General features: G+C 38.3%; 2 protein-coding genes across 5 annotated transcripts in view; one reads left to right on the top strand and one right to left on the bottom strand.

The window, feature by feature from the left end:
• Kbtbd3 (kelch repeat and BTB domain containing 3) overlaps positions 1-7,705 on the bottom strand; it is a 48,369-nt gene extending 40,664 nt beyond the window's left edge. The window contains exons 1-2 of one of the 4 annotated variants that reach the window (XM_057766702.1): positions 7,486-7,705; positions 6,994-7,103 (exon numbers count right to left, since the gene is read on the bottom strand). The gene's annotated coding sequence lies outside the window, so the exon portion shown is untranslated. The other 3 variants (XM_057766703.1, XM_057766706.1, XM_057766704.1) reach the window with 3 other exon arrangements.
• A 170-nt stretch (positions 7,706-7,875) lies between these two features.
• Positions 7,876-19,653, top strand: Aasdhppt (aminoadipate-semialdehyde dehydrogenase-phosphopantetheinyl transferase). The gene is made up of 6 exons (XM_057768024.1): positions 7,876-8,125; positions 8,396-8,621; positions 13,506-13,627; positions 14,198-14,359; positions 15,355-15,426; positions 17,978-19,653. The coding sequence occupies exons 1-6, from the start codon at positions 7,943-7,945 to the stop codon at positions 18,140-18,142; spliced, it is 930 nt and encodes a 309-aa protein (XP_057624007.1). The 5' UTR covers positions 7,876-7,942; the 3' UTR covers positions 18,143-19,653.
• Positions 19,654-23,710: the final 4,057 nt, after the last annotated feature.

The following is a 23,710-nucleotide window of genomic DNA, read 5'->3' as shown; positions in this document are numbered from 1 at the left end:
AGAGGGAGGAGAAGAGGAGTGGGGGGAGGGGGAGAGGGGCGGGAGGAGGGGGAGGGAAATGGGAGGCGGGGAGGAGGCGGAAAATTTTTTTTCCAATAAAAAAAAATAAATAAATAAAAGAAAAAAATTATCCATTATGACCAAGTAGGCTTCATCTCAGAGATGCAGGGCTGGTTCAACATACGAAAATCTATCATTGTAATCCATCATATAACTGAAAGAAAAGAAACATATGATTATTTCATTAGATGCTGAAAAAGCATTTGACAAAATTCAACACCCCTTTATGATAAAGGTTTTGGAGAGGTTAGGGATACAAGGATCATACCTAAATATAATAAAAGCAATATATAGCAAGCCAACAGCTAACATCAAATTAAATGGAGAGAAACTCAAAGCTATTCTACTAAAATCAGGAACAAGACAAGAATGTCCACTCTTACCATATCTCTTCAACATAGTGCTTGAAGTTCTAGCAATAGCAATAAGACAACATAAGGAGATCAAGGGGATTTGAATCGGAAAGGAAGAAGTCAAACTTTCATTATTTGCAGATGATATGATAGTGTACATTAGTGACCCCCAAAACTCTACCAAAGAACTGCTACAGCTGATAAATAACTTCAGTGATGTGGCAGGTTACAAGATCAATTCAAAAAAATCAGTAGCCCTCCTATAGACAAAGGATAGAGAAGCAGAGAGGGAATTCAGAGAAACTTCACCTTTTATGATAGCCACAAATAGCATAAAGTATCTTGGGGTAATTCTAACCAAGGAAGAGAAAGATCTATTAAACAAGAACTTTAAGTCTTTGAAGAAAGAAATTGAAGAGGACACCAGAAAATGGAAGGATCTTCCATGCTCTTGGATGGGTAGAATCAACATAGTAAAAATGGCAATTCTACCAAAGGCAATCTATAAATTCAACGCAATCCCCATTAAAATACCAACATAATTCTTCACAGACCTTGAGAGAACAATAATCAACTTTATATGGAAAAACAAAAAACCCAGGATAGCCAAAACAATCTTATACAATAAAGGAACTTCTGGAGGCATTAAAGGTGTATGTCACCACTGCCTGGTCTGTAAGGGCGATCAGTGTGGCTGTTTTACTTTTTGAATTTCAGGCAAGCTTTATTTATTAAAAATACAAATGAAATGTCATTACAGTACATGATTAAGAACTTGCCAATTCCCATCACAGGGTTTATAGCTGCATGGGATGAAAATAAGCAGTTAAGGTCCTACCCTTTTTTACAGTTTTGTGTACAACCACTAGTGTCACCAATGGAACAGCAGGACTGACTACTTCCCTAGCTATTTACCATACATTTTCCTCTCAGTTCATCCAGGATATCCAATGGGTAGCTCTGATCATCTTTACTCTCCAGGGCCAAACAGACTAACTCGCCACCATAAGTGCTACAAAGTCAGCAAGGATGAGATTTACCAACAGCACAAAGAGGTGGTCCTTGTCTCTTCCTCAGGAGGAATGTTGTTTCTGTGTCAACCAATCAGGTATAGGAAGAGACATGCACTGACAACTCCAGATAGATCTCCAAAATATAACAGTTCGATGACTCTGGCCAGTGGATAACTGATAAGTATAATGTGGTCTTGGATACTACCGTTCTTAACCCCCCTTCTCCTCCTTTTCTTAATCATACTAGTCGAACCCTACCCTACAAAGTTCTTGTCTAGATTTCTTCAATAACAGATTCAAAAGATTTCTAACCAGACTTTTAATGTAGGGTTACAGGTCCCTAGCTACAGAGCGACAGGTCAATGACTCCCAATTATACCCTGATGGCTAAGATCAAGTTTGCCCAAAGGACTTCAATACCCCATCCAATAGGAAGTAGTGCACTGATAACATCACCCCTCTTTCCCGTAACCTGATTGTTTATCAATAATAAAAAATGGGGGGGGGGGGCATGTAAGCCACTTGAGGAACAGGAGTGGCCAGGCCACTCACCTAGGACCCCAACTGTCAGGTTCCACCCACAGAACACTCCAATTGTCCTAACAGTTGCACTGAGGCCCCACCCTACAGAGTAAAAAGCCCAAGTTCTAGACATGAAATCCCACCAATGCCACCAATGCCCACCTTGGAAAGCTTCATCCTGAAAAGGTCCCATCGCCCCCAAATACCTTCCCCAAAGAAAGTCTATAAGTCTTGCCTTCCTCTCAGTTCTCTGCTTTTTATTTTTGTCCTAGTAGAGGCAGCTACCCTCCTGGGTTTTTTCCTCCCAATAAATCTCTTGTGTGAGATTTGTTATGTGCTATGACTTTGTGGTATTCCTTAACTCCTGACTGCCAGGATAACCTTCCATCTGAGCTGTAACGCTTATATTCCTCACCCCTATAACCTGACTGTTCTCACTATTCTGGGCTTTGTCTATTCTCTGTCTCTGGTTAGTATCCCCTTTTTACTAGCCATGTCCAGTCTACTCCCTCCCCTCTCTGCTTTGAACTTTGGAAGATGCCTCTGTATATTTTCTCTCTTATGCACAATAAGAAACAAAAACACAGGCCGGGCGGTGGTGGCGCACATCTTTAATCCCAGCACTCGGGAGGCAGAGACAGGCGGATCTCTGTGAGTTCGAGACCAGCCTGGTCTACAAGAGCTAGTTCCAGGACAGGCTCCAAAACCACAGAGAAACCCTGTCTCAAAAAACCAAAAAAAAAAAAAAAGAAAGAAAGAAAAAGAAAAAGAAAGAAACAAAAACACACAAACAAAACAAAACAGACCAAAAAATCACTTTCCCCTTGAGCACACTGCAGAGTGCTTATGTCAGCAGTTTCTTTACTGCACCCCTTTCCGTATATCTGGTGTCAAACACTCATACATATCCCCAGTTTTCTGCACCAGATCCACTTGAGGGGGTGCAGTTAAAAAATTACCAACTTTACCACTCTACAATATGGTTTAGGTTTTTACTGTAATTAAGAGAGAGAGAACAGCCAGAGGCATCTGGAAGAACTCACTAAATATAGCAGCTGAGCTTCAATTGGCAATACTGTACATCAACCTCCAATATACAAGGATCACAGGAGTGATCTACTCTATGTTGCCTCTTAAAGCCAGATTCCAAATTCATACACTATGTGCTATTCCTTTATCATTAACTACTATGCGGAAGAACACATATTCTAAGTGGTTATGGAAGTAACTTTCAAACAGACTATACTGAAATTACAATAATCATTTTAAAAATTTAAAAGCTAAAGAATTAGGCTTAACAACAAATTCTTGTTATAAAGTAGTAACGTAAAAGCATTCAGGTGCTACCTGAAATAAACAAATTTAATTAAGGCTAAGCTGGGTTTAACCTCATTTGGGCTTTGTTTCATTAGAGCCTCCAGTCATTGAGATCTAAATATGGAATTTATCATAGAAGTTAGTTAACAAAAGTACTGTATTAGTCAGGGTTCTTTAGAATCACAGAACTTAGGGAATGAATCTCTCTCTCTCTAATATATGTAATGTGTACATATATAATATATTATCTACATAATATATACATTATATGTATGTTATATATTATATGTATAATATATACATGATGCATAACATTACATTTGCAATATATACATAAAATATATGTCATAACTGTCATTTATTGGATTGACTCACAGGCTGCAGTCCAGCTAATCCAACAATGGCTAGCTGTGAATGGGAAGTACAAATGTTAGAATTCAGGCATTACGCTGGCCTGGCCTGTCATCTGACAGGATGTACCCAGGCTCTATTCTGGCCAGCCCAAGGTCCTGGCTTGTGCTCAGGTGCAAAGATCCCTTTAGGAGTCAAGCTCTGCCCACTCCTGATCTTTTTCACTTCCTGATCATTCTTTTGAAGATGCAGATCTCTCTGCTTCTCACCTCCTCCCTCCTTGTCTCTCCTATTTTCTCTTCCCTTCCTTTTCCCTTTATCTCCACACTCAGGCTCTCTCTGCATGGTATATTCTATCACCTGTCACGGTCCTCACTCATCCCATTTTACAGTGTCAGTTGGTCTTCTGGATATGCTGGAATCCCCAAACAACTATTCTCCGATGCCAGTGAAGGAATGGATGTGCTAGTGAGGTGAAGGCAAGTGGGCAAAGAGCAAAAGCTTCCTTCTTCTATGTCCTTATATGAGCATCCAGAAGCAGGTATGAAGTATATTAAAGGGCTGTCTTCCCACCTTAAGACTAAAATTAAAGGCGTGCATCTTTCTGACTCAATATCTAGATCAAAGGTGCATGTCTTCCTACCTCAAACATCCTGACAAGAAGTCGATTCACTCACTTTAAACCAAGCAGAAAATGTCTCACAGGTGTGCCCTCCATTTCTGGGTTGTAGCTTAATCCAGATGTACTTAAGCTGACAACCAAGAACAACCATCACAAGTACTGAGTAGGAACTAGAGCTGTTTTGGAGAATATGGCAGATATAAAACTACACTTCCTGCATTTCCTTCCTTCCTTCCTTCCTTCCTTCCTTCCTTCCTTCCTTCCTTCCTTCCTTGCTCCCTCCCTCCCTCCCTCCCTCCCTTCTCTCCTTCCTTCCTTCCTTCCTTCCTTCCTTCCTTCCTTCCTTCCTTCCTTCCTTCCTTCCTTCCTTCCTTCCTTCCATCTTCCAGTGAGGATGTGCTGCCACTTGCTTTGCATGTCTTGTATCCTTTTTAACTCCTCTAGCTACTTATATAAAGCAAATACTATTATTATCCCTAACTTTATAGATGGGGAAATGAAGTTTTGCTAATTCAAGTATTAATCCAAGTCACATACAGTGAGTAAGTGGAAAGCCGGAATGTAAACCCAAATAGTAAGATTCTGGAGCCCTTGCTGTCATCAACTACACACTACAGCCTTTTTGTGGATGTGCTTGTTGAGACCTAAATGACGAAAAGTTAAATCACTGGTGGGAGAAAATATATAAAGCCCTCAAGTGAAAAGCGAGTTTTAGAAAATTATAGGTGGCCAGTACAATTGCCAGGAGACAGAGATGGCAGAAAGCAGGTAAAGTAGCTGTGATTCTAAAATCAAGAACCACTGACTTAAAACACGGTAGTATTTTGGTGCTATTGTCATTCTTAGAATATTTCTAGTTCATAAGTGACAGATAAGTTGAAGGAAGATTATTTGTTAGTATATTTACAGAGTAGTTATTATTGTGGAAGGCATTTTAAAAATGTATGACAACAAAGAGGTAGACATTTACTACTAAGCTGTATCTTTAGCCCAGGGACATGATAAAAAGCAACACTATCTACGACTCTAAAGTGATTGCCAGAATGGTAATCAGACCTCTAGCTCTACAGCACACACACAATTTTTCCTTCTCAGCTAGACACTGTGGTGAGTTTCTGCAGAGTTATGTAGCTGGTTTGATTCTGAAATATTAGTATTGGCCTTGATCTGTCTTTTGTGACTGCTACCTTTTGTCTGAAGTATGTAAATCTTATCTGAGAGTTTCTGAAGGGATTAAAGGCTATGCAAAATCTGGTTACAGGAGAATTCAGCAAACTGGGACTGTCCTGTGATTTTGGGAATTTGCATTGGCATTGTCTCTTTGGGGAGCATAGATAAGAGGTTTTAGTATATAGAAATTAACTTGCTTAAGGTGTGACTTGTATAACAATAAAAAAGCCCTTTGCAAAGCAGCAGGGGTAAGTTTGCCAGAGACCCACTTGCAGCTGGGAAGGCTGAAAATTCATTCCAGAGAGCCTCTATGTCTTCTTTATTTCACTGAGCTTGTGAACTCACACCCAATAAAAGACACTTTTCATAGCATGCATATTCCAGAACTCTCATCTTTAAAATCACATCAAACAAAATAAGAATAGTCCATACCTTGACTTCTTATTCTCCCTTAGGTACCACTGTATTTTTCTACTCCTTATCCAGAAAAACATGTTTGACAATACTCTAGTTCCATCATTTCCAGTCCTGATGAACCTAGTCATGTTCCTGTTTAGCCCTACTCAAGCTGCCCACACTATCATTAAAAACACATGCAATGATACACTGCAATACGATGCTTAATTACATAAGATGCAAAGCAGAAACCTGAATTATATTTACTGTCATGGGCTTTAGTACTTGCTTACTTATCTACTCATCCTCACATTGCTTACTGTAGCTTTTTCTGTATGCTGCACATACAGAAATTGTGAACTCTCTTCAATTCTTAAATACCATCCCATTCATGCTTTTAACAGGCAAGATGCTGTATCAAGATAGTACTGTCTGTAAGTACACACTCCAAAAAACCCAAGTCGAGGGGGCGTGTCGTATCACAAAAATGTTAATGTGAACAAGTAGGATCAGATTAAAGCCATCTTCAAGAGTACATAACTAATAGGCAGTGGTTGCGTAGATTAGAGTGCTGCTGGCCTTTCCAGATCCTTCCTGCAGTCTTAAGGGGGATGTTAGGAATATTTCTTAAGATGAGCCTCTCTGCCAATGCAAATAATTTCAATTAGACCAAACTAGACTGCGGGCTTTCTTGACCCTCCCTGGGGAGGGGTCACCTTTTGGCAGGCTTTCTTGGAGGTGGAGTATGGACTAAGGCAACTCCCAGGGGAGGGGGTTTGAAATGGAGTTTCCTGCCCAGTATTCCAAAGACGGATTCCAGGGCCTGGGATGAGGCTCCCACTATAACATTTACACAAATGTTTGGTCAAAAACATCACCTCAGTTCCCTAACATCCCTTTATACAAAGAGTCTGGAACATTATAGCCCACTTCTCCAGGGAAGGTCACGTCCACTCCCACAGGCTACTTAAACTGCCCACCAGAGAATGAAGATGTGGTCTCCTGGTTTCACGTGGTCACCTGTTTCCTCTCTTCCCCTCTCCATGCTTTCCCGGGGCCACCAAAAAACAATGCACTACACATGGGCATTCGGTCTAATTTGGTATGGTTGGAATTATTTGCGTCGGCGAGAGGCTTGTCTTAAGCAATAGTCCTAACAGGGGATAAGCTGAATCAGCATGGCACCTACCTACCATCAAATGCGGCGTCCATATTCATCTCCAGAGATCATCTTTTCCTTAAACTCTAACTCCGGGAAGTCTCTGCTCAAGTGTACGTTCACAGAAGAGCCGCCAACATCTATTTACAATAGTAACCAAGGAAACAGGAAAGCACCCCTGTGACTTTGTATCAAGTCTAAGAGCAGCCTGCGGACTTAAGGTGCACGGAGCCGTGACTTGAACTCTTGCGGGACTCGTGTGAAAGTAGAAGGGCCTGCACCCAAGCGGCTCTCGGAGGGCTTGGGGTAATAGGGAGGTACGGGGAGGGTCGTTTCGCAAATGGAGGAAAAGGATCACCTCCGAGTCGCGGCCACGCACAACTCCCGGGGCAGCAGATTCCTCACTGTAGACCCTCCCTTTTCGGAGCGCCCACGGGCTGCACCGAGGCCGGGGGTCGCAGGCCGCTTGCCCCGCCAGAAGACTCCACTGCCCTCTTTCTCAGACCCCCGCAGCTCACCCACCTGCAACCGCAGTGCGTGAAGTCTCCACCCAGGTCCAGCCTGAGAGCTCCGGCTGTGGTTGGCTCGTGCGACTGTCCCGTTAGCTCTTCCTCCACTGTGAGTGGCCTAACGGTACTGGGAGGCCTTGGTCCCGCTCTCCCCGAGGCTCCGGAGCCGCGTTCACCACACGTCACGCTGTGCGGCAGAACTCGGAGTCGCCTCTCCCCGACACCGCCCCCATCAGCCCGGCCCTCTTCCCGAGGCGACCTTCGGGCTGGGGGCGGAGCATCACAAGGCCACGCCCGGCGCCCATCTGCTCCAGGGGGAGGCTGTGGATACGTCACAATCAGGCGCCCAACTTCTTTGTGCGGACGCCAGAAAGGGGGTGGAGTCCCTCTGCGCAGACTCGGAAGCAGAGGCCTTGGTCACGCCAGCGCTCGCGCCATCGGCCTGGAGTGCGGCAGTTGCTGTGAGGCGCATGGTGTTCCCCGCCAAGAGGCTCTGCGTGGTGCCGTCCATGGAGGGCGTTCGCTGGGCCTTCTCCTGCGGCACCTGGCTGCCGAGTCGAGCCGAATGGCTGCTGGCGGTGCGGTCGATACAGCCCGAGGAGAAGGAGCGCATCGGCCAGTTCGTGTTTGCCCGTGACGCCAAGGCGGCCATGGTACTCGAGGCCTGCGGCTTTGGGGAGGCGGGCAGGGAGTCGCCAGCCGGGTGGGGGCTCTGGCGTGCGCGACCTGCTTCCGCCTTTGTCTCTGGGGCCTGGGCTCTCACAGCTGACTCCTCCCCCGGGATGTTGCCTGGGGAGGGCCCTCCACTTAAAACTGGAGTCCGTAGTAATCGTTTGTTTAGTAATACATATGCTTTAAAAGTTAAAAGCTTGGAAGTTACCAAATACACAGTATGTACCGTGGGTTTTTATGTCTTTTAACAGGCCGGTCGTTTGATGATAAGGAAATTAGTTGCAGAGAAATTGAATATCCCTTGGGATCATATTCGTCTGCAAAGAACTTCAAAAGGAAAGCCGGTTCTTGCAAAAGACTCTTTGAATCCCTATCCCAATTTCAACTTTAATATCTCTCATCAAGGGGACTTTGCAGTTCTTGCTGCAGAACCTGAGTTACAAGTTGGCATTGATATAATGAAGACTAGTTTCCCAGGTAATGGTTCATTTTTATATCGTAGTAAAGTGTGTCATGTCTCAGATCTTAACTATTAGACAATTGTACACCAGAATGCTTGTAAGTATAGACACTTGCCATACTTAATTTCTATAGTTACTGCACCATTTTAACCACCTACAGCTACATTTTCTCTATAGGCATGCACAAATTTTTCTTGGCATATTTCTTTTTTTCTTGCTGTTGCAGAATACCTGAGGCTGGTTTACAAAGAAAAAAATTTATTTAGGTTCATTTTTATGGGTTCAGGGAAATCCTGAGAACTGGGATAAAAATTGATTTATTCATGAAGGTGGTGCACCTATGGCCTTCCAATACTGTTGTATTTTGCAAGTAAATTTCAACATGAATTTTGAAGGTAACGCAACTCCAGAGAAATGACCTGGTATTATAGAAACCTTATTCAAAATTAACTGCTACTGCAAAGGAGTCAGGATAATAGAGGGGAAATCTTCACACTAGTTTTTCCTCTAACTAGAAGTTAGTGGAGAGGCCATTAACATTGAGAAGGAAGACAGCACAAGACAGTGTCTGCCTAGAAATAAACAGATTTTACAGCCAGTTTCATGCAGTGTTAACTGTGGTCAGTACTGAATAAGTCCTTACTAATAAACAGGGTCTGCCTGGAAACAAACAGATTTTACAACTGATTTCATCCAGTGTTAAGCCATTACTAATTGAAGTTTTTAATGGTGAGAAGGTAGTTCAGCAGAAGTTGAAAATTCTGCTAATGCTTTATTAAATCTTTGACCCCCAGCAAGTTTGATTAAAGCCTTTTTCTTCACGGGTTATTTGGCTCAAAGTTTATATGCCCATTATCACAAAGGAAGAAATAACATTCTGTTGGGACTAGGGTCATTACCATCCGACTGATTTTCAAATTGTGATTGAATCATCCTTTCTAAGTGAAGACGAAATAAACACCAGTTTGCTTCTCTGATTTATTAGACCAGAATAGGTGAAGCAGCTGATCAAGGAATGTTCTTCAGTCTTGTTAAAAGATGGAAGATGTAGTGTTGAATAGAAGGGAAACTACTCTTTACCAAGCATTGTTAACTCTTGAGATACAGTCACCATAGAGGAGTACCATTAGCATATCAAAAGAGACAATTCTATTATCCACATTTTGTGTCTATAATGTCAGATATAATGTGGGAAGTCATTTTCCGTATTACCTATGGTGGCTAAGTACAGCTCATTTCCTAAGTAGATTTAGACTTTGAGATCCTAGCACAAGTTGTGGAAATTCCAGTGCTTAGGGAGAATGTTGTTTGCCTGGTCAAGTTTTGTCCTCATTTCCTAATTTTAATTTACTGTTAAAAATGTTTGGAGGTTCAGGTGTAAAGAAGATAGTTTTATGAATTGTTCAGTTTGGCAGTATTTATAAAATAAAGTTTGGGAAGAAGAATTGTAATCGCATGGTTTTCATTTTCATGTATGAATTTATTATATAAAAATAAGTTAATATTTTGAGAAGCAATTCTAATTTTAAATAATTTAAATAATTAAAAATGACTGTTGCTAGTTGTACTAACACACATCTGTATTCTCTTACTCTGGAAGTAGAAGCAGACTGATTATGAGTTTAAGTCCATCCTGAACTACATTGCAAGACCTTGTCTGACACACATCCCAAAATAGATGTTGTTATAGGAATTGATCTCTAGAGGAGCTATTGGATTATAAGTATAAATTAATTGTAGTTGGTATAAAATAGGCCCGAATATTACTAAAGAGTCACAGCCTATTTCTTGTTTCCTCTCACATTCTTTCTTCCTCAGTATTAGTATACATTCCTAAGTGATTCTCCAGACAGAGCTGAGTGATTTTGAGATATGGACATCAGTTTTAAAATTTTGAAGTAAGTTCTCATTACACATATAATAGAATCAAAACTCCTGAACATAACCATGTTATCTTATTCTTTTCTGCTTTCTCTTCGTAGGCATCGACCATTTCTCATTTCTTTCTGTTTTCTCTGATCATCGTTTTCTGTCCATGCTGCTCTTTTATTGCTTCTAGTTAGATAGACATTGCTCATCCCTCCACCTTCCCTAAGTAGCTCCCATAGTCTTTGAGAAGTGTGAATAATTTTGTTTGAGGTTTTCTTTTTTTTTTTTTTGATTTTCGAGACAGGGTTTCTCTGTAGCTTTTTGGAGCCTGTCCTGGAACTAGCTCTTGTAGACCAGGCTGGCCTCGAACTCACAGGGATCCGCCTGCCTCTGCCTCCCGAGTACTGGGATTAAAGGCGTGCGCCATCACCGCCCAGCTTGTTTGAGTTTTTGTATATGTGTGCTTATGGTGCCAATATTATGTATGGAGGCCAGACAGCAACCCACAGCTGATGCTTCCCTCGGAAATGTCACCAGTCTTCTTTAAACAGAATCTTTTAAATCTGTAGCTCAGCAATGAAGTTTCATTGGTTCCTCCATTCTCCTCCTCAGCACTGGTACTCCAGGCCATACAGCCACACTTGGGATTTTCATGTGGGTTCTAATGGCTGAACTCAGTTTTCCATGATTTGGTGGTATGCACTTTGCTAATTTTGAACTTTCTTCATAGCTGAATGGTGAGTGTTAACTGAAATGCTAGTCTAATACATGGAGTACTGTACTGGAGATCCTGTTTGAGAGTGATGTAGATGGGCTCTGAGGTTCTGGTAGAACATTAGAATGTTTTTTAATAAGTCTAAGGGTTTTGTTGATGGTTTTTGTTTTGGGTTATTATGTTTACAACAATTTTTTAGTTGCGTGATCTTGATTACATAGAACAAGTTAGTAACTGACATTCTCCTTTAATAATTGCTCCTTTAATTAAACGCTTAAGAAGGATCAAGTTTTTCTAAACTTAACTGAGAGTTCACATGTTTTCCAGTCTTTCACCTTTCTTACATATGTTTTTAATATTCAGTAGGATGATTATTGTAGTAGATATCAGTATAGACAAGTAGTGTTAAGAATTTTCCTGCACGTATGCTCAGTAATTATGCTGATATTTTGAGGGACAAATTTGTATTTCTTTTGGGATTTTCTAATAGTTTTTCTTCTAATTTCCTATGTAAAGTGAAATAAAAAAAATACTTGGCTAATGTAAACCACAGGGTGGTGCTGCTGGCCGTTAGTTAAGTATTGCTTCCCATTGCTTGCTGTTTATCTTCTGCTTTAATATTTGGCAAACTATACTCATTGATATTTTTTCAGGCTTAAGTAATGATTTATATGATTGTTTGACTTCCTTGTATGTTAATAGTTTTTAAATATATTCCTATTTTTTATCTGATTGCCTTTATACTTAGGTAAAAATTAAAGGAATTCTTGTAGGTTCTAAGTGGAAAACTTAAAAAAAAAACAGACAAAATGACATGGTAAAAACAGGATTATCTTAAATTTATGAGTTTTGTTTATTACACCATTAAAACTAGTTTCATACAAAGAATGAAATATTCCAAATCCAAGTTAAAATGTTTCTCTCTTGATTTTATATATGCTACTTATGCCAGAGTTAATTAAAAAACAAATGTTTCTCTTTTTAATTTTGTGGTTTTGGATGGTGTGTGTGTGTGTGTGTGTGTGTGTGTGAGAGAGAGAGAGAGAGAGAGAGAGAGAGAGAGGAGAGAGAGAGAATTTGGAGGCCAGAGGTTGCCATCAGATGTGTTCTTTTGTCACTTTCCACCTTAATGTTTTTTGACATGGTCACTTGACTAAACCTGGAGACTGGTCATTGAGTTCCTGGGATCAGCTTCTTCTTACACCTTTACCGTGACAAGTGCTTTTTCCCCCAGCGTTGGGCTTACAGACACTGGTGACTTGCCTGTTTTTCACAGGGGCTGAGGATTGAAACTCAGGTTCCTATGCTTGCTAAGCAAGCTACCCATTGAGTCATCTCTGCTCCTTAACTTCTTTTTAAAGCTTTCTCTGGGATGGTATTTACGAAGCTAGTAAAGGCCAGAATCGGTGAATGAACTAGTTTTTATTGAAATGCTCTAGTAATTCTTAGTAAGGTGAAAATGAGCTTTAGGTTACTAAAAAGCTCCATCCACGTCCCCAAATGGTAATATTTCCCTGTTATAGGACTTTAAAGATCACATTATAATATTTCAGTGCTTGAAAATGAATGAGAATCATTGTTTCAATCTGAAGCACCACATATTTGTGGGTTAAGCAGAAAGGATCTATTTTTGAAGTGGGAGCACAGGGGATCCATAAACATCTTTACACAAGAACTGATTCGTAATGTTTTCTTCCCTGACTCACTATGGGAGAGATATTTGGTTAAATAGTGTGCATTGTTTAACTGACTTCTAGTTGCAAGCTATTATAAGACAGTTATTTTCTTTTCCCCCTAGTGATGTAATAGGTTAAAAATTTAAAAACCAAATATAGCATAGAAATTTTGTTTTGGTTTTCTGAAAAGTATTTGGTCAGATATAAGAAATTTTGTTTTACTTGTTTAATATTTATAACAAGTTTGACTGCCAAGTGTTAAGTTTTTGGGAGCATCTTTTGAAAAAATTGTTTTTTTTCTGCTTAATTACTTAATTCACAATTTCATGAACTCGTATTAAACTCTTCTAGGTTAACCCATGGTTGTCATGGTGAGTTATTTTTAATTCCTACCTAATTTTGATATGCTGATATTTTATGTAAGAGTATTTCTTATTGTTTTTGATGTTTATGGTAGTAGGAATTCATTTCAGGGTCTTGCATATGCCAGGCTTGCATTCTACCACTGGCCTGTATAAATTGACTTTCCTTTTTAAGTGCTCTTCAGTAGCTTCAGTGATAAACAGCTTATTAAATTCTGTTTTTATTTCCCTATTGAATAGAATGACTATTTTTATTTTTATATTCTCTGATTTGACAGGTCGTGGTTCTATTCCAGAATTCTTTCATATTATGAAAAGAAAGTTTACCAACAAGGAGTGGGAAACAATCAGAAGTTTTAGTAATGAATGGACTCAGCTGGATATGTTTTACCGGCACTGGGTATAATTTCTTTGTGATTTTAACAGTAATAATGTATAAAAATTTCCTTGTCTTCACTAGAAATAAGCATGAAAGACTTGGTTTCCTGATACTATTATACAATGCTTTATTTAAATGGACAAATTCCTTGAGAACTTTGGTATTTTTTATTATTTATATTATACTGTTATACCATTTATTTTGAGAAATTTTAACCTGTAATGTGCAATTAGAAGATAGCTTATTTTTAAAGCTAAAGTTTTATTTACTCATGATAATATGTTCTGCATTAAACCGATGCATATGAGCCTTACTTAACAGAAGATGTCACTTCAGTGTCTTTATAGTTTAGTTAATTCTTTTAGCAACCTGTTGAGGATGGCACTACTTGGTCATTATAGTTTACATTTGAGATATCATAAATAGTTTATCTGAATACTACTAACATTATTTGTTTCCAATTCTGTTATAATGAACAAAGCAAGGGAAAAATAAAAACATGGTTAGAAATGCAAATGTATTATATTTGTAAATGTTATGAAAAGTTTGTTATTGAATATTTCAAGGGAAAAGTGTCCATTTTCCTTGTAGGCACTAAAAGAAAGCTTCATAAAAGCTATTGGTGTTGGATTGGGATTTGAAATGCAGAGGCTTGAATTTGATATATCTCCATTAAACTTGGATATAGGCCAGGTTTATAAGGAAACACGTTTGTTCTTGGATGGGGAAGAAGAAAAAGAATGGGCTTTTGAGGTAAGAAATTTATTGTAATTATTATAGCTAAGACTTTGCATATTTATATGTGTGAGGAATCTATTATGTTCCTAATATTTACAAGAAGAATGTGAGCAGTTACGAGTGTATGTCTGTCTTGATTATGAATAGATTCAAAGTGTATAAAGTAAATCTAATTATTAAAACTCTTCTGTCCTAGCAAGGCATAGTAGTAGTGCTTGCTTTTAACCTAAGCATTTGGGATCTCTGTGAATTGGAGGCCAGCTCGTATACAGACCAGCCAGTTACTTGGTGAAACCTTGTCTCAAACAACAACAAAGAACCCAAAAAATGAGTATTAATATATTAATAAGAAGGATTGGGACTTGTGTTTTAAAATGTTACTGTCTGTCCTAGTTAGGGCTACTATTGCTATGATGAAACAGGGTGACCAAAAGCCAGCTGGGAAGAGAAAGGTTTGTTTGACTTACACTTCCATGTCTTAGTCCATTACTAAAAGAAGTCAGGATAGGGACTCAAGCAGAGGTCATGTAGGGGTGCTGCTTATTAGCTCCCCATGGCTTCCTCAGCCTGCTTTCTTAAAGAACCCAGAACCCTAACCCAGGGATGGCACCACCCACAATGGGCTGGGCCCTTTTATATCACTCATTAAGAATATGCCTTACAGGCTTACCTAAAGCTCAGTTTTATGGAGGTATTTTCTCGATTGTGGCACTCCCTCTACTCTGATGATTCTAGCTTGTGTCAAGTTCACAAAACTAGCCAGCACACTGTCACAATGGAGATTAACAAGGCATATACTTTGTTAGTGAATAAAGTACTTAATCTTGCTTACATGTTACATGGTTCCAAGAGAGGTGTGTGTGTGTGTGTGTGTGTGTGTGTGTGTGTGTGTTGGTATGTGTGTTGGAGGGAAGGTAGTAGAGGTATGTAGAAAGTAAATAAGATTTAGAAATGTAAAAAGAAGTCTTGATTTATGTTTTATAATTTGCATTTATCTTTTTTTTCTTTAGGAAAGTAAAATAGATGAGCACCATTTTGTTGCAGTGGCTGTTAGGAAACCTGATGGATCTAGACAACAGAATGTAAGCTTTTGTGGTCTTTTAAAAATCTTGCTAAAAATAAGAATGATTAAATGATGGTTTTGCTTTTATTGAAGAAAATTCTAATTTACTTAGTTGAGTTAGGGGGTCAGAAGTCTTGGGGTTTTGTTTGATTCACCAGCTTCTAGTTTACAAGGTTTTTTATTATCAAAATTTTTTAAATTATCTGGTATTTTATACACTCAAAAAAAACTTACAAGATCTTGTTAGCCTTACATTTAGATACCCTTAAACATTGCAAAGGAAAGTTTTTATAGTACTGTCAAATTTTCAGTAGAAATTCAGTATTATCACTATCCTAGTTATAACAAGAATTTATTTCTTGATGAATTGGGGGTGTATTGAATATGAAGGTCACCAGGTTGGTCGATAGTGGAATCATGTTACAAATTAAACTTACTCCTAGCATTATAAATTGTTTCCAGAGTTAATGTGAGACTTTGTATGATATTGGGACTTAAGTTGGTCTTCTGTATTTTCAGTCATAATCTGTATATTTCTAATGGTGAAAACTCCAAGACTAAATCTACATATAGGTGTAGTTGTGTGCAATTTCTTTGTGGAATAGTGTAACAAAATGTATGCCTTTGTTTTACATGCACACACACACGCCTTCATTATTACTTCTAGAAAAATGATGTAATCCACAGAGCATTTCTTTTATAAATAAATACTGAATTTTGTCTTGGACTGTCTTAAGAAGGCTAGAATGTTAGAATTGATACTTGATAGGAGCCAATGTGATTTGGGTTATTCATCTTATTCAGCTTCATGCTCCCTCTGAATACTTTTTTGAGTACATTTATATAGTTCTTTATTTTAATAATATGTTCTTTGAAAATGTGTATAGGATGTATTGTGATCATATCTATTACCTCTAATTTTCTCTTTGGTCCCCTACTCTGCCTTTTTTCCAGCTTCATGTGCTTTAGGGTAGGGTTTCTGTTGTTGCTGCCGTTATTGATAATCTCAAGTCCAGTTAGTGCTGCTCTATATAGGAATGGGGAGATCCACTGAGTATGAGCTATTTTACTGATAGCCATATCCCCAAAGTAGATTGTCTACCTCTCCCTGTAAGGATGGAGTTTCAGAGACCCTTATCTTACTCATGTAGGAATTTTGATGTGCTTGATTATGTGAAGGTCTTAAGAGTTGATGGGTGCAGTACCATATCGTGTCTTGAAGTCAGCATTTTACAGCTTTCTTCTTCATGTGCCAGCTTTTAATTTTTTTCTGTTCACTCTTTATGTTCCCTGAGCCTTAGATGAGGGGAGGTTATTGTAGAAGGCTTCATCCACAGCTGAGCACTCACTGTTATGTTTGGCACATGACCAGTTATGAGTCTGTTGGTTAACTGTTACCCATTACAGAAAAAAAGAAAAAAAAAAAAACTGATCAAAGGGGAAAGCAGTACTATGGGCATTAAAGTAATAGAAGGCAATTTCAGTACATGAGAGTTCAACATAACAATTGTAGGTCAGCCCCTAGGGCCTGTGCTGTCCCCAGTATGATCTTTTGACCCAGTTTTGCATTACCAGGTGTGAATTTCCTCCTGTGGATCAAGCCTCATATCTAGCAAGAAAGTGGTTGGTTACCACCATAATGATATGCCACTTTTGCAACATCAGTTAAATGTTTGTGCTTTCAGTACTTCTTCTTTCAGTAGAACCTCCTGCAGCAGTGCATAATGGGAAAACTAGGTTGTAAGTCAAAGTTTACCTTTTGACTTGTGTGGTCAGCTTTTCCTGACCCTCAGTTTCCCATCTGTAAAATTGAGATGACAATATTTTAGCATAGCCTAGAAACCATATAAATAAGTACTGAACTTTATTAATGTCTGAAGTTCAACTATTTAATATGAATTGAGAGCCCTCATTTGAAATGCTTTGTGCTGAAAGTGTTTTGGATTTTAAATTTTATCAGATTTTGTACTATTTTACTTATATATAATTATATTTTGGAGTTGACCCAATTTTAAATATGAACTTCATTTATGATTTTATATATACCACCTAGGTAATTCTATACAATGTTTTTAATGTTTCTGTGTTCTGATTAGCTTGTCACATGAAGTCAGGTGCCTTGTTGGTACTTAGTAATAATCTCTTGAATGAGTGTCATCCCTGTGTAGTTACAGCACATCTGTATAGCAGGCCTACACTTCAGTATTGTTTCAAAAATTTTGCCTGTGGCCCAATTCTTCTTCCCGAAATTACACATCTTCAGATTCCTTGTATGTATGTATGTCTGCTGGGTCAAACTTTGTGCATACAGATCTCATTATGTCTGTTTTAAGCAAATTTTGTAGGTGGTGGCTATATGTAACTTGAAAACCAAGTTCATATTTCACGTTTTTAAGTTGGTAACAATAGTATAAGGAGTAAAAACAATATTCTAGAAATTTTCCTAAGCCTTGATTTAATATTACTGAACTGAAATTATTTTATAATTATAAAACTAATCATTTAGTTAACATGAAGTATAAATAAAAACAAAGCAATCTATTTTTGTTTCTGTTTCTTTTCTCTCTTAGAGCTCATATCAAGATGATTCTAAACCATCCCAGAGGCAGTTTACCATTCTTAACTTTAATGATTTGATAGCATCTGCTATTCCTATGACACCTGAGGATCCTTCATTTTGGGACTGTTTCTGCTTTACAGAAGAAATTCTAGTACGAAATGGTACTAAGTCGTGATAGGTTCCCTGAGTAAGTGTCTGGGGGGGTGAAAATGGCAATCTGTGTTCATTAAAATAAAGTGCTAGATATGGTCAGATTTTATTAAAACATTTTTAAAGACCCAAAAGCTTTTTTAAGAGCAGATTTCCAGTTCAGTGGCTTCTTTGAATATGTTTACATCTTCCTTTCCAGAACTCTAATTGATAGAAATGATGACAGAATTTTCCAATGATAAATGTGTTTTATAGAAAGAAAACAGTAAAGTGTAAACATGCTGAAGTCAAGCATTTTTAGAGAATTACCCTAAAATGAGTTATTGTTCCAGAAACTATTATTTAAATAAATTCTATATTAACTTTTTAAAAAGTGATAACATGTTTTGTAGTTTTAAGAGAATACATCTGCTCTTCGTAACTATTGTTGCTGCATAAATTTGATTCTAAAATATTGTCTTCTGTGATATCTGTGTGGCATTAAGTTGTCATTAGTGTTACAGTACTAATTTTGCCTTAGCTGCAGTAACAGAAACTGCTGCTGGAGCTTCCAGGTTTATTTTTTATAAAGTTGTGACATTTGTTTTATTAAAGATGAATAACCCCCCCCAAAGATTTCATCAATCAAATGTGTTTGACATATTTTACCACTATTAAAAGGAAAAGCTAAGGCTGGCTTGGGAGAATTTCATTGAGGTAACACTACTGGGCTTAAGGAAGATGTACCATACTGTATTAATTTTCCTCTTAGAGGTTTTAATTGTATCATTAGTGTAAATGGTAGTGCAGTGAAAGCTCTGGCATTTTCTGTGACATGCTTAATTGTGTCTTGCAGATAGGTTTTAGAAATGGAATGATTGATTCAAAGGATTTAAACATATTGTTGATATGCGTTATTATAGTGCCCTTGAAAAATTGCAGTTTATACTTCAGTTAGTTGTGTATGCGTACCACATCTGTATACCCTCTGATCATCTGTAGATATTGCCTCAATTTTATTTTCTGAAGATTGGATGGGTTTTTTTGTTTTTTTATTCTTTCGTTTTGTTGGTCTGGATAACTGAAATTGATACCATATTTTAAGTTTGCATTTATGTCATTACAAATGAGGTTGATATGCTATCGTTACTTGTTATTTGTTTTTTTTTATGAACCTCTTGTTTATCTTCATCTGTTTTTACTTACTAAATAAACTTAAAGTGTGAACATATTAAGATGCCAAGACCATCATATTGATGAGAGAATCTACTATATGATTATAGTGCATGTCTTCAGGAATTAGTCTTATTACTGTTAAATATTAAGAAATAGAACAATGTTGTTGTTTTTATTACTAACATTAAAAATTGTGTAAGTTGTATAAAATTATTCAGTAAAAGTATTTTATACTTTTTATTTTATTGAGCATGCCTAATTTTACAAAACATAGAAAACCTTGTAGCATTTCTAATAGATGAAATATTGTTAACTCCTGCATGAGTATAATACTGAAATGAAAAATCATTTGTCTTATTAGAATAAAATGGCTTGATAGTGTGCCAGTAGTGTTAATAATTGGCCTGGCCAGATTCATGGACTACCTTCTGTGTAACTATACAGCTAGCATTGATACGGTCAATTTAAACTATCTTAAATAATGGTTCTTGAACAAATGGCTTTATTGTCTGGTCATTTTGCTTTCTGTGGCTGGTGTGCAGCAGAATTATGGTATCTCCCTCACTGTTAGCTTGGGGATTGTTTGCCTCTCTCCTGTGTTGACTTCCTTTGCCCAGTATGTATTCCATTATGTGACGTGTAATCTCAATTAACATCTTAATAACAAAGGCACTTGACAGAATGATAATTTGAAAGAAAAAGGGAAAGTTCCTTGAACAAAGTGATGTGAAGTTAGATGCTTTCATAAATAATTTACCTCTCTTTACTCCAAGCCCATCTTGTTTGTTAATAATTTTAATTTCCCCCTTTTTTTCCCAAGTATCCATGGTGTAGGAGGTTTTTCTGTTCATGTGTTGCTTTCATTGGCTAATGAATAAAGAAACTGCTTTGGGCCGAATAGGGCAGAACTTAGGTAGGCGGAGAAGACAGACGGAATGCTGGGAAGAAGGGCAGAGTGGGACACGCCATGGATCTTCTGACTGAGATTGACACTGGTTAGAATCTTGCCAGTAAGCCGCAGTTATGTGGTGATACACAGACTAATGGAAATGGGTTAAACTAATATGTGAGAGTTAGCTAATAAGATGTTAAAGCTAATGGGCCAGGCAGTGTTTAAAATAATACAGCTTCTGTGTGGTTATTTCAGGGGCTAAGCTAGCTGGGCTGGGCGGCAGGGATAAACAAGGGGCCCTGCTTCTTGAAACATATCCATGTCTCTTTGATCAAAAACCATTGTTTACATTGTACCATACTGCTCAATATATGCTTGATGGGTCTTCATTAACAATTTCTTACACAAGAATTTGGGTTAATTTAAGGGTGTATGTGTCTGTCTGTCTGTCCATCCAACCTTTGCAATTTTATACATTTGAGCAAATTTTCAGTTAAAAATTATCAAATTCTATTACTCAGTATTTAAAATCTGTTAAAGAATTAGGTTTACAAAACAGACTCGGTAGTTGAAATGTTGCCATCTAAACTTTGAGAACTAAACAGAAGAATGTACATAGAGCCAAAAAAAAATCCCTTAAAGCAATTCAGCTAATTATATTTTTAAATAAGAAGACATGAAGACAGCAAATGAAGTTCATCGGGGATAAGGGATAAATATACAACCATAGAATCTGTCAGTTTGAGTTTGGTAAAGATGGCTAGATAGATCTTCAGTTTATCAACTAAATATTAGCTGACTCTTGTATGTTTATGTAGATCACAGTTCCATATAACAGTTTATCATCAAAGGTTGTGAGGGAAGAACTCAAGGAGGACAAGAATCTGGAAGCAAGACCTGATGCTGAGGCCATGGAGGATTGCCACTTACTTCTTCTGTCTATGGCTTGCTACGCCTGGATTGTTTTGCTGCTGTTGTTTTATAGAATTTATGTCTACCAGCCCAGGGGTGGCTCTACTTATAATGGACTGGACTCTCCCACATCAGCCACTAATTAAGGAAATGCCCTACAGGCTTGCCTACAGTCTGACCTTATGAAAACATTTTCTTGAGATTTCCCTCTGATAACTCTAACTTGTGACAAGTTGACATAAAACTATCCAGTATAACCATACATCTATTGATTGGTGGGTAGATTTATTATTCAGGTTTGTTCAGTATATATGCCAATGCCTAAACTGAGCTACTATTGTAAACTTTGTGTTGTGTTGGTAAATAGTGAACAACCAACAATACTGGGGCAGACATGGTAGAATCTGGAAGACTCGTGTCCCATATGTAACCAACACATAATACCATATTTTTTTTAGATAGTGTTTTATTTTAGGAATAAAGAAGATACAGCCTGGTGGGCAATCGTGGTGCATACCTTTAATTCCAGTACTTGGGAGGCAGAGACATGCACATAGCCATGAGTTCGAGACCATCTTGGTCTATAGAGTGAGTTCCAGGACAGGCTCCAAACCTACTGAGAGAAACCCTGTCTAGGGGAGGAAAAGTAGCCAAGATCTGACTGATGTACAGGCAAAACACATTTTTTTTGTTTTTTGACTTTCTTATATACATGTAATGTATTGTAATCATATTCATAATGACTCCTTTCTAACAAGTCATCCTCCTATTTTGTGTTTTTTTACTTAGTGTCACTTTTATATATTTGGGGAAGTGGTTACTTCCTGGAGCATGGGCAGCTTACCAGTGAATTGTTGGCCTGAGAGCCCCCAGAGCCTTCCCAGATAGTATTGCCATTGCTCTTGGTTGCCTACAAGAATGAAATGGTTGTAAAATTCTATTGCTCAAGACACCATATACTTTGGATACATGGCTCAGAGAAATCAACCAGAACTCAGCTGTGAGCTTCCTGCCTGCTGGAAGTTCAGGAAAGTATGGTATGGTTGCTGAAGAGTTTTGCTCAGCACTTAAGAGCTCTGCTGCTCTTCCAGAGGACCTGGGTTCAATTCCCAGCACCCAAATGGCTGGTCAAAATTGTAACTTCAGTTCCAGGTAGTCTGACGCCTTCATATCAATGTACATTAAAAAAAAAAAAAAGCCCTATGCAGGTTGCTGGCTGAGATAAATCATAAATGACTGGTGGTTTGAATAGGCATGGACCTCATGGACTAATGTGTTTGTTTGGCTTATAGGTATGGCTCTGTAAAGAATAGGTGTGGCCTTATTGGGAGTATGTCACTGTGTCTGCTTTGAGGTCTCATGCCACACCCAGTGTGGTACACAGTTCACTGTTGCCTGCAGATCATGGTGTGAAACTCTCAGTTCCACCACCTGCATATCTGCCTGCATGCTTCCATGGTTTTTGCCATAATGATCATAAACTAAACTGCTGAAACTGTAAGCCAGTCCCAGTTAAATGTTTTCATTTATAAGAGTTGCTGTGGTCATGTCTCTTCATAGCAATAAAAACCCTAAGTAAGAATGACTTTCCCAGCTGTGGGTTCTGTGTGTTACAGTACCAATGTGCCAGGCAAGATGTATCTTCTGGTGTGATAGTAACATGACTGGGCAATAATCAACCACTTTTTACTTGAATTGGAGGCCATCTTCTTGTGAATGAATTTATGCCTGGTACTGTAAAAGCCTATGTCTGGTGAGATCATAGGCCCTAGGGCAAATGTATTACTGATATTTGGCTACATGGACATGTAGCAAAACTGCCCCCTAGATATTTATCTTTATATCCCTAGACTAGTACTACTCACAGAGTCAGAGAAGCTTTTTGTTTTGTTTTTTTCAGAGGACAATATATAATGCAGAGACTTGTAACTGTTGAAGTGCTGAGAATAACTGCTGAATGCTGAATGACATAAATGTCACCCCCTCAAGGCTTAGGAAACATCACAGAAGATAGGGTGGAAAGATTTTATAAGCTGGAAGATGGAAACAGAAGTACCATGAGATAGAGTCTTTTGGATATTGCATGGTCAGTGTAGCATCTGTGACTATTTGTTTAATACATACAGACCTACATACAAAGACGTGGACTCAGAATGGAGTTTACTTGTGAAGAACATCAGCAGGAGTTAAGAGATAAGAGGGTAATGGGATAAGAGATGAATATGACCACAATATATTCTATACGTATATGAAATGATCAAAAGTAAAATAACAAGTCCTTGTAAACACATCATTAGTAGACTGACACAAAATTAACATGGAATCACTTAGGATTACATTGTTTTTAATTATCTGTTGGAATAGAAATTTATTACTCTAGTCTACAAGCTCTCACCTTGTAGACCAGTCTGGCCTAAGACTCAGAGATCAGCCTGTTTGTCACTTGAGTGCTGGCTTTTTAATGAAAGGGCGATAAAGAGTCATTATGTCTATATCTGTACTGTCTCTTCAAGTGTAATCTAAAGCACTTTTAGAGTTTAATAGACAAGACATAATTCTAGAGGTATTGGTAGCTTTATAGGTCAATGGTTTATAAATTAAATAAATTCAGCCCACATTGTTGGGCATTTACCA

Source organism: Chionomys nivalis, chromosome 4 (assembly GCF_950005125.1).
Source record: "Chionomys nivalis chromosome 4, mChiNiv1.1, whole genome shotgun sequence".
Lineage (NCBI taxonomy): Eukaryota > Metazoa > Chordata > Mammalia > Rodentia > Cricetidae > Chionomys > Chionomys nivalis.
The sequence above is the reverse complement of the archived record's forward strand: the minus strand, read 5'-3'. Positions and strand labels throughout refer to the sequence as shown.

What these genes read in the sequence shown, in the direction of transcription:
- Aasdhppt (XM_057768024.1), top strand. Translation starts at nt 7,943, where the DNA reads ATGGTGTTCCCCGCCAAGAGGCTCTGCGTGGTGCCGTCCATGGAGGGC. An exon ending in AATGAAGACTAGTTTCCCAG is followed by an intron (nt 8,622 to 13,505) that starts GTAATGGTTCAT and finishes CTGATTTGACAG; the next exon opens with GTCGTGGTTCTATTCCAGAA. An exon ending in ATATGTTTTACCGGCACTGG is followed by an intron (nt 13,628 to 14,197) that starts GTATAATTTCTT and finishes TTTTCCTTGTAG; the next exon opens with GCACTAAAAGAAAGCTTCAT.